General features: G+C 42.0%; 2 protein-coding genes across 2 annotated transcripts; one reads left to right on the top strand and one right to left on the bottom strand. All coding sequences in view use genetic code 11, as the record gives it.

Annotated features, from left to right (window-relative positions):
* Positions 1-522: 522 nt before the first annotated feature.
* Positions 523-6,259, top strand: EGR_05044 (hypothetical protein; the record flags this gene model as incomplete). The annotated part of the gene is made up of 3 exons (XM_024494293.1): positions 523-688; positions 4,596-4,683; positions 6,163-6,259. 3 exons carry the CDS (start codon positions 523-525, stop codon positions 6,257-6,259), a joined length of 351 nt encoding a protein of 116 aa, XP_024351242.1.
* A 364-nt stretch (positions 6,260-6,623) lies between these two features.
* EGR_05043 (hypothetical protein) lies at positions 6,624-10,308 on the bottom strand (the record flags this gene model as incomplete). Its single annotated transcript, XM_024494292.1, has 12 exons — positions 6,624-6,805; positions 7,684-7,735; positions 8,481-8,640; positions 8,777-8,812; positions 8,957-9,072; positions 9,238-9,315; positions 9,428-9,514; positions 9,551-9,674; positions 9,930-10,047; positions 10,089-10,140; positions 10,176-10,226; positions 10,288-10,308. The coding sequence occupies 12 exons, from the start codon at positions 10,306-10,308 to the stop codon at positions 6,624-6,626; spliced, it is 1,077 nt and encodes a 358-aa protein (XP_024351241.1).
* Positions 10,309-11,276: the final 968 nt, after the last annotated feature.

The following is an 11,276-nucleotide window of genomic DNA, read 5'->3' as shown; positions in this document are numbered from 1 at the left end:
GGAGTTCACTTAGGGTTCAATCAGGGCTGCTACGAAAGAGTATAATCATGAAGGTGTTCGGTCATCGAATTCCCTTCCATCATCGGAAACATATCTAGCAGCTCAAGCGCGAATCCCTTAATTCGAAGTTTGGAAACGAAGAAAAGGAGATGGTTTAATAAATAAAACCTGAGCAATCTTAGGACAGCCGGCCTAGTCATAGGCAGTCTCCTAATTTCCAAAGTTGGGTAAAGTAGGGCACTGAGATTCCTACTAGATTCCATTCTCACATTTGTTCCCCGTCAGTTTGTGTAGCGAATAAGGTGACTGAGCTTGAAACAATAAAATAAACTACCAGTAGTCATAGTCTGGCAGGTAAATCCTGTTGTCTAAAGCTTTTCTTAGGGGAATTCACTTAATCAAACCAAAAGGCCTTCACTGAAGACTTGGGTAGTTCAGTGGTGAGTTGTCACCAGTATGGTACCGCGGCAAAGCGACACCCGGTTATTTACCAACCCTGCGTTTGGGCATTGGGATTGAGCAATGGCCTTGCCTCAATATATCCATCATGGATTCCTAGTTAAACTCTGTCCACAAAAGCAAAATTTAATGGATGGATTTGATCAAACACGGATGCCAATTCGCAACGTTATGAAGCATTTGAAAACGTGTTGTACAAGCTGGTGCAGTAGCCGCTATAGCTGTGGAGGTGAGCAGAATGTTTGCTGTAAATGCCGTGTACGGAATAAATAAGAGCCTTGATATACCTGAGGTCATGGTTAACAACAACCAGTTGAGGTGATATTCAATCTGTTTCAGTGACCTTGAACCGCATACCCTTTAGTGGTCATCTCGATGTGAGGCATCCGATGGATTTGTGCACCTCATTTCTTCTTCCAGCCTTGTGACAGTTGAGTTGTCAGGGTTACAGTATTTTTTCCGATTTGTTGAAACCAAAACAATGGGTTTTTGTGAGAGGTACAACGTCAGCTCTTCCTCACTCGAGGAACTAATTCTTCCCTCCAACCTCAGATGACACGATTTGTAGACAACGACCGATTGATTCCGCAAACAGTGCGATTCCTCAGTTGATGAATTTGCCTTTTCAGAGTTTAACAGCCTTGTGATCACATCAATTTAAATTTTGAATACTTGTTGTATCCACCCCTCATCGATGCGTTTTTGTAAACCAAGAGGCAGCAGCCACAACGTTTCTGCCATGTCGTCACCTGGAACGTGTAACTCGATTAACAAGTAGATTCCATGTTTGTGAAAATAAGGTTCATATTCCATGGGGTGGCCTAATAAGTCCATGAGTGTTCACAGTAAAATGGCAACAATTGTATTAAGAGCTATGAAGCTTATGTTAAGTCCTTGAAAGAATGGCAATTTTCATCAATTAGCCCCACTCATCGTGTCACAAATTTGGCGCGAATTTGTATTTTCTGAAAGGTTTTGTCCCCAGAAGTGAAGGTATGGATCTCTCCTCTTCTAGCCACATCCTCAACTCCCACCACACCCTTGCTTAACAACTAACTCTCCAATCCCCCTCTGTGTGACCATATTGTGTAGAGAGCTGCCAAGACAGGATGGCAATCGTTGTTTGTGGAAGTATGAAGAATGGAAAAATGGGGAATGGAGATGAGGAAGCAGTTAAGAGTGAGGCGGTGTAGGTATCACAATTTTTTCCAATTGTTGCCTCGATCTCCATCCCAAAGTACGAAGCTTTCCACAGGTCAGTTTTGCAGTATGCGTTGTTGTCCTATTGCGAGGAAACAACCTGCCTGCGACTGATCGAGTAGACCGGTTCTGGCAGTTGCTGAAGAAGCAGTGGTTCCGCTTTTACACCTTCTGTTTATTTTCCTTCAGGTCGACAGCCCTCACCTGCAATTGCTTGACCTTCAACAAATAAGCACTTTCGTCTGCAGTCCTCCACAGATACACCCAACGTGATGTTCCTTGACTGAACGTACATTGCCATAGAAAAGGGCAAAAAATGCTTCTCATTGCACGTCAATCAGTCAACCAATCAGTGAGTCAGCTTGGTGGTAAACAATCTAGAAGTGAAGGATAGGTTAACATTGCTTCGATGCATCGAGCTTGCTGTCATCTGTAAACATCTAGTGTGGGGGTGAAGCCCATTTCCTTAGTCGCCTCTACAACTCCTGTCAAGTTGATGTAGGGCTAGACATTGCTCCATCACGCTCTTTGCATGGGACATCGCGGGGAGTTTTTTGTTGACACGCCAACCTTCAATCATTGGAATGGGTGGCAGCGCGAATACCTCTCTCTATTCCCACCAACGATAGCGGCTATTTGTTAACGTGGTACGACTAACTTCGGGTAGTTTATCACGAGAATTAAATGTGCTTAGACATTGCTGGGTAGTAAATTCGGCTGCCATCTACTACACCTTCTTTAGAGGCTACAGGTGAATTTGTGCAAGACGCTGGTTTGGGCACTGTTCAGACTGGAACAAACTAGCCTAAACCATAATGTATCACTTGGATGTGGTGGGGGATTGGTTGGACTGGTGAGAAAAGGAGGGACTAGTAAGGTAAACAATGGGGCCTCCCAATTTGGCAGACCGAGGCATGTCTATTCACCACAATACACACAAGCAAGCGTTTTTGACATGGCTCCATAAGTTACGGTACGGCATGACTACGAAATGCACCGAAAACCGCCTTAGTCGTTCTGTCGCCTGACTTATTGTAAAGCTATAATGCTTAGGCCAGGGAGATGCTACGCCTTCTCCCTTCCTTTGTAAATCGTCGAGCCTGTTTTGATGCGCCATTGGGCAAAATCACGTGATGTACATCATTCAGTACGTGCCGCTCACTTGACGATAACGAGTGTACCATAAAAGGCATCTTCTACCGAATACCTGAATTTGGCTACTGAAGCGAAATTCCTCACTATCCGCTTCTTTTTGGACTCAAATTCAACCGTGAATGCATCTGATCCTAACCACCCACTGCTCACTAACTGAAAATATTTCAATGTAGACGGTCTCAGATAACTTCCACAGTGGATTATGGTATATAGACAGCAAAATTAGGCAGATATGATTCTAACTTAAAAGTGTTAAAAGCGCAAAAGCCACCATCTACGAGCCTGAGCATACCTATTAACTTTGAAATTGCCTACCTGGCTAAATGTCGTAAATCTACGTGCCAAAAGCAGTGGTTTTGAAGGCCCATTTTCGCGTTTCATAAGGGGAAACTATCAGTGGAACGTTTTAGCTAAACTTGCAAGTAAGTTCAACGATTCTTACTTGTGAGAATCATGGAATTACATTACCGTAAAGTCGAGTTCGTGTGTCCTTTTGTAGCCTATTGGCTCTAAGGTAAACACATCAGACTGCTTCGAAGTTTGTGAAAGAAAAGCACGACAGCTGTCGCACAATGTTTTTCTTCATTCACCAATAAACAACGGTCTTGTTGAAAGGCATGGGGAAGCACAGAAATGTGTACTTTCCCACTTAATTTTCCCTATACATCCGCTTTACAGTAGTGTATCGCGATGAAAAAAAAAAAAACTGGTGCGGACTACGACATGGATTTAGAAATTCGCTCATGATTGTAATACTTTGGTTATTTGTTTAATTCGTCGTTTTAGTTTCAAGGGCACTTGTGTCTGTGGTAGTGCGCGTCCGCTGGGTGGCATGGCGTCCACGGCATGTCAGTCGCCGCCCCCTCCCCCCGGGCCTTCGATGCGTCAACAATACACAGTCTGCCCAAGCATAATGACTTTGTTCGACTGCTGGGAAGTATCGGGGCGTTACATTGATGGTAAAAGATAGCGAACCCGATCCTAAAGGTCAATTACCCTGAGCTCTGCTGCAGGGTAGTAAACATTGACGTGATGGAAGAAGGGCATTTGCTGCGGATGGGAGAATGTACGACGATGCCCAACAGAAGGGTTGCAAATGACGTCCACCCCTCGACAGCTACCACAATCCTCTTCGGCGGGAATGTAATTCACAACTGGGCCGACGCTAGCTATAAACCATCTAGAAAGTTTGTTGCTAGTGTGTCCACGGTACCAGTATGAAGACATCAATTACGTGAACATGGGATAATTTCGCCACCTTTCCACTAGCTGGATGAAACCCAGATAAGTGGATATGGCTAGGCAGCACTGAAGTGAGGACAAAGTGACAAGGAGGAACAGATGGAAAACTTTACCCCGACTGAACTGTTTTAAACCCTGTTCTTTATTAAATGACACTTCTTTTGGTAAGTTCTCCCACGACCAGCAGTGGATATGCACGATGGTCTGCGCATTCAACCTCCCCCCAACACAGTCGACGAAACACTTTCGGTTCTGCACTACGTAGCAAATAAAATTAACTTTCATCCATCCCCTGTCTTTGCACCCAGTTCACTGATCATCAAGCATTGGAAATACTTCCAAAAATGACCTTCTTAGCACTGTTGAGAATCTTTCTTCCCAAAAAAAGGCATTATAAGAGAGACTTCCTAACAATAATGGGCAAAAGGTGATTATGAGCGCAGAACTGCATGGGTACAAATTAGTGGTTGGCTTTCTTTTGGCATTGAAATGCCGTAAACAAGTCCACAAATCACATTACCCTATTTAAATATCCTTAGCCTTTTTAATTATCCCGATTGAAAGGTGTTTACCTGTTCACACAGTGGAAACAAAGTTGACCGTTTTGTTTTTTTTCATTCCATGGGCGTAAGATATGCAGTGAAACCGAGGTGTGGCTTCCTCGTGATTAGGTGTTTGTGAAGTGAACTTTGAGTTTTTTGCGTGATAAACAACTGGCATGATTTGGATAAAATCAGGCCGGAAGATTTCGCCTCCTTTTGGGAATGGTGGAGGACCTTTTAATAGGTCTTCATAACATCCCAAGGCCAGCCCCCGGGTTCAAGATGAAATAAAACTATTACACCGGAATAGGCCACTCGGAGTGAAAAGAAAGTTTAAAAATAAGTAGAGATACAAAAGACCGAAACTGAATTAATGGAGAAGTGGAATTCCGCTGTGTGTGGTTGGTAAACAACTTAGCTGAATGGATTGGGTTTGGCAAGTTACGGACCTTTTGAGGAGTTATTGCCTTAATCACCTTTCCAACTCTGGTTAATTCGTGGAAGAAATTCCAAAGTGGGATAATTAACTTAAAATGGCGTTTGGTGTGCTGAAGTTTGCCTCGACAAAAAACCAATGTGCCATAACATCATCACAGGTGGTGATCGTGCTTCCAATGAAGTTACCCTGTGAACTACCGGAGCAACATCGGAGGCCTTAAAGCTCCTTTCGCTTAATTTTCATCTAAACCACAAAATCCCACCCTCGTCTAATTCTGTCCCTTTCATGATAGCAAAAACCTTAACCACAACTAGGACGATTTTATAGAATTTGGTCTGAAATCCAAGAATTTTATCATAGAGGGGTAGTTGGAGTTTAAAATGTGCTAAATATCATTGCCGTGGGCCAAAGGTCATCTTTCGGATGCACAGAAAAAACGTAGTGCGAACGGATTGTTTAGCAAGATCAGAGAGCGTCAAGAGGCAAGAAATTTCCACGTTTTTCGCCTAACTTGCAGCAAGGACTTGGTGTTACTGGTGGAGAGGGCAGGTGACTCACTGCCCCTCCCTTGTTTCCCTCGCATGCATATTTCGCCAAACTATGATTGTCACCCTGTCTTGACAGCACCCTCAACACTAGATGGCCACACATAAAGGGTATTGGCCAGTCAGTTTAAAAGCAAGAATGGGGTGGGTGGTAATGGATTGCGTCTTTCCTTGTCTATTGGAACAAACCTTTCAGGGAAGAGGAAATTGCATTAACCGCATGCCTCGCTGAGAAGGGATAGTAGACCAAAATTGCCTTGTCTTCGAGAATAAAAAGTTTGCTATTTGATTTTTAGCGTAGAAACCGAGCGACCTTGTTTGACTTCCCCTTTACTTCTCGGTCCCCTTGCTAGTCGGTTTCCCTCTGAGACATTTGCAGCTAACATGCTAATCAAAACCCCTGTGTTTTGAAGTCATCCCACTGCAAATCGCCTTATCACTGCTTTTGGACAGGAAATATAAAATTCAACCCGTTGGTAAGATTACTGGCTAGGAGTAAAGTCACAAAGCCTGCTAAAATGGAACAGGCGAGAAATTTCGTTTGGCGCCAGAAGTTAATATTTTTGCATCATCATAATAGAACTACTTACAGACCTCCAAGGCTTGTAATTCGATTCATACAATATCTTGAAATCACCAGACTTGACTTTTGTGGACTTTCCAGTGGCAATTTATAGCTCAAGCAACCAAAGACATACTCAAAGACCAGGGACTTTATTTGGTGGGAAATCTGTCTGGCTTATTTCTTCCCACGAAAGGCTGAAAACGGCAATGGGGCATTCTTGGCATGGAAGACTTTACTCAATCAGGATAGGCAATTGTGGGGCAAAAAGGACTCTACCCAATAGTAATGCAGTAAGAAATCAGGAAAGAGGAGTCGGGTCGACCGTACCATGAACCTGCGTGTGCGTAAGTGCGTCTTAGAGCAGATCAGAAGGAGTTTACGAGGCAGTGGTGGTGGTGGTAAATGGGGAATAGGGGGAATGATTATTAGAGGATTGAGCTGTTTTGGTACCAGAGGAGGCGACATGCACTTGCATCTTAGTGATCGCCCACCTCCGAGATTTCTGGTATGTCAGTGGCCTTGGAATAGCGCCGGGTATTGTCGTAAATGAGATTCTTTACTCCCACCGGCTGGTCGTATTCGTCCATGGATGCCGAGCGGTTGCGGATCTTTGGAACGTTTCCAGTTGCGCTTAGGCGTCTGTTGACCGCACCGCTAGCTGGAAGATGGAAAACGACAATTTGGTGGTTCATGTGTAGATGTTTTGAAGTCAAAGGTACGTTCTGAATTCCACTGTTTCATACACAAATGATTTTTGAAACGACTGATATTTTAACAACGGCCTTATATTGCCATGGAAAGGCCGGAAGTGAGCGTTTTTCGTACAGGCAAAACAAACTCTCCAAAATTTATGCGTTTTCAATTGCTTACCAATTCAAGTTCCCATCAAAATCGTGTTGCTAATACATCTTGCTCCCTTCTTTGGAAAAGAATTTTGAAAGACATTATGAGATTAACCAACCGAATGACCGCCTCTAGCCTCGACCTTTATGGTCGTGTAACTAAATTTGTCCTCCCAGTCGGTGTTTACGCAGCAGAGCAGTTATAAACCCCAATTACATTCACAAGGCTACACTCAAGCTCTTAAAGCGTCCTTTGAATTGCTTTAGCGTACGTAGCTCAGCTTCTCAAAACACTAATTGGGTGAAAAATGTAAAGAACTGCAAAAAAGATTGTTATCATCCAAGTTGACGTCAGCATATTCTTGGCTTTTACGAGCTCTAGGGGAGAAAGTGACGAAAATTAAGTAGCGCTACCATTCCTTTTGGGTAGTTAAATTTTGTTTTCATTTTCATTGTGAAAAAGTTTTCATAGCTGAATCTTCCAGCATTTTTTTATGAAATTCACATCATCTCATTTGAGATTTTAGTGAGAATCACATGTACAACAAAATAAACGAAAACGGCTAGCTTTCATTTTCTGTTCTTTACTCAACCAATCCGTGGCCGCGACAACCACGCTTACCTTAGTCTTTTTCTCTTGACCTATAAATTCGACAAGAAAGTGAAAATAAGAAGTAGGTGAAACAAAACTTACCTACACCCAATCCCTGCATGAAGTTCTGCACCGACTCAGCAACTTTCTCCGGCTATAAATTTAAACAGTATTATTTTTCATTCTTCTTATCGCCTCAAAAATGGCTTCTGGGTGATTTTAGTCCCTAATTCTACAAGATGTAATTCGTAGGCAATTTCTTCTCAAAGCAATATTCAAGTTCTTCTGAGTAGAGGCAAAAATATGAGAGGTAACCTTGGATCTGGAAGGCTAGAGCGCAGGCGTACGCAAGCACCAGAGTACGGGGAACGGGTAAAGTTCCAGCGTGCAAGTAATTATGTTCTCGGAGGATGCAATTTAGCTACTTCAATCCTCAGTCCCACGACACTTCACACGTCCACGATTGATAGGCCCGCAAGTTAACCGAGTTTTTCACACCCGCTCGTTGTAGTGCAACACAGAATTGGCGATAACACGTTTCCGAATAATGACATTCCGAACCAAAAATATTTTTCTGACATCCCCGTCGAAGATGGTGGCAGATAGGCATTAAGCAGCCAGAGGTGAAGTGTGTATTTAGTTAATGGTGTATCCACAGCACCGAAAGTCGATTATACATTCATTGAAGATTAATATGACCTTCTGGGTCAAATTTTCTGGTTCTTTTCCTGCAAAAATCGATGGTTAAACTGACCAATAGCACTTAGTAACTTAAGCCGATCGTTTCTCAGGTAATATTTTTTATAGTGAGTAATCCCTCTTAAATTGGAACCTATAGATTAGTACTTCTGGTAGTGGTGATAAGAAAGGTATGAAGGAAAGGAGAGACGGCAACTCACCCTTTCCCGCATGACATTGGCGACTCCGTCAATCTCAAGAATCTCCACATTGGCCTTACGCGCCGGCTGGTCCTTCAGAGCATTCATAAGGGCGTTGTAGAGCGTGTAGACGGTGTGGTTGAAGGAGGCAACTGAGCCCGTGATAAAGAGGACTGGGCATCTTTTGGAAAAAATTTTTAACTAAAATCACGGTGTTCCTTCTCTTACAATAATCGACTCCTAAACAAAGGACCTAGTGACGAATTTCGATAAATAAACCAAAACATTTAGTGTTTCTATACAAATAGTTGACATACTTCAAGTTTCCAATTGAATCAGTGATGTTTGTTCGCCTAAAAAACGGAGAAATAGTGGTCAATTAGAAGCCAAAAGTTACTTATTAGTAAAATAAGGATTAATATTCGCTTGAAATGCAGGCACATAATGCAACAAATTATACTAATGAATTGGTCCGAAATTATTTAGTAGAAACTCACACCATGAAAGCTTGGATAAACTTATTGAGATTTTTGGGATTGATGTTCTCACGGAGCGATTGGAGGAAATTCTTGATAGCCCCCCGAAGTTCGGCTTCTGTTGTAGCTTTTATAAACTTGATAAAGATATCAAGAAGTTTCCGGTTTAAGCAATCAGTTTGTCAGCTTCCTATTTCTATACTCAATACACCAACTTACGCTAGGATCTTGCTAAAATTTAAAAATATTAAAGGTTAATATCGTAAATGGTGAGATTTTGGGTCAATTTTCTTTGCACTTACCACACCAAAACGATGAAGTACCAGATAGTTCTCTACACTCGGGTGCATACCAATTGTATTCAGTTTCCATGAGTTCACCTGTAAAATAAAAAAAGAGCATGAGGTTTGAATAAAAAGTAAATTTGACAAAAAAATAGAGAAAGCAAAGTGACGTAGCGAAAGTTGGCCCCAAATAAAAGCATTTCCTTACACGGTCCCGAAGGGACTCCATGAATCCAGCAGTTGTGCCAGTGCAGTGAATAAGAATAGCTCCAAGACAAATATCTTCTCGAGCCATCTACAGGAAAATTAGGGGAATTCAAAAGGAACCTACAGCAAGCCGAGCAACAATGTTTGCGCCAGCACCATCACCAATAACAACGACATGTTTCAATTCAAGGCTATCACAAAGTTCTGAGATACCCTCCGAGATTTTTTGCATTGTAGGAAATTTCCAGCTAAAAGGTTGAAGAAATATATGAACTAAGGAATAGAAAATGCTCCTAAATAAACATTTGTGAAAACCACAATATTCTGCCACATTAAAAAGAAAACAGCCGAAAACACATAGACAATACGTATCATATTATTCGGAGTAAAAAATCGAAATCACGATGACGGGAGCAAGTATCAATACGGCTCGTGAGGCGCAAAGACAAATAATTAACAGAATAGCATTTAATGTAAAATTTAAAATCTATCATCTTTCCTACTCTGACGGGAGATCAGGCATGTTGTCCCCTTGCCCAGGTACTTCAACATGAATCCAAAATACGCGTTGAGTGAGCTGGCTCATGTGCTCGTTATTTACAAATTCAAAAAATTCATTGTCTTAAAAGCATAATAACTAGCAATATACATCTTACAATTACATCCGAGATCATGAACTGTGAGAGCAGCAACATCTTTTCCTACACGACCTCCCTGCTTAAAATAAATGTGGTAAAAATGGGATTTACGTGTAGGTATGCAGTGAGGGGACCGCATGATTTAGTATCTACTGTAATTTTCTAAAAGAGGAAAAAAGTTAAGTTTTTCGCACTAAATAAAAGGGCCTAAGTAAAAAATTACCTGAGGTTTCTGGGAGGACATCAGTGGGCCGTGCGAGAACAGTTGAAAATGCAGCGACTGTTGTCTAGGGCTGACTGGATAACTCAAACAAAATCTCAAGGTTATAGCCACTAAATTTAATAGAGATCTTACCTCAAATCTGTAATCGCAATTTTTTATTTAAAGGCACAAGTTAATTTACATAAAATTAAACTGTGTGAATTATTATAAAGTCATGCTAAATGGGTCAAATTTACAAAAGATGGCTAAATCCAAATCTGCTAAATTTGTATAGTAACACATTGACTATCTATTAAGTTCACCATTTTGGCAGTGTAAGCACTTGTAGCTTGGTTATGGTACTGCATCCAAGCAAACCAGCCTTCGAGTCTTACCACTAGCCCTCCAACACTTCGGAATGTCCGTAACAAAATTTCTGTTATGGTTTTGTTTCTTTAGTCTTCAAGAATGACTCGGAGCACTGCTGCAATACCATGGTTGTTTGTCTCTTGGTACTAGCAAGGAGCCACTCTTGACTTAGTCTTTGTACCACGCCGGGCGTTCTGGTTTTTGGGCCGTGCCAGTGGCCCAAACACCTTCTCTGTGCTGAACACTTTGTGTCTTCTTTTGTCTTCGGGGAAGTCTCGGGACGCTACACTATAATGGCATTGGTGACATTTATACTGATCCTAAAAGAATAACTTGTTTTTTTTCTTTCTGGCCTTGACATGACATGGGTAGAGCGTATACTTCGGATGGAAGAACCCGTGACGACCCCATGCAGAACAGTTTAAAATTACGTCTGTTTTTGACAACCCTTCTCTTTTGTGTTCTGCAAAAGTGCTGCTGACAGCTGAGATGGCTCTAGTTCTAGCTATAAACCATCTGGAATTGTTCGTCACATAGCTGTTGAAGTGCCCCTAGGAAACGTCAACTGCATAAACATGGGATGCCTCCTCCACCTACCTACTGACTAAATAGAACTTAAAAAGATGCATAACTGGTCAGCA

Source organism: Echinococcus granulosus (genome assembly GCF_000524195.1).
Source record: "Echinococcus granulosus chromosome Unknown EG_S00035, whole genome shotgun sequence".
Lineage (NCBI taxonomy): Eukaryota > Metazoa > Platyhelminthes > Cestoda > Cyclophyllidea > Taeniidae > Echinococcus > Echinococcus granulosus.
Note: the sequence above shows the minus strand (reverse complement) of the source record. Positions and strands in the feature narration are given on the sequence as shown.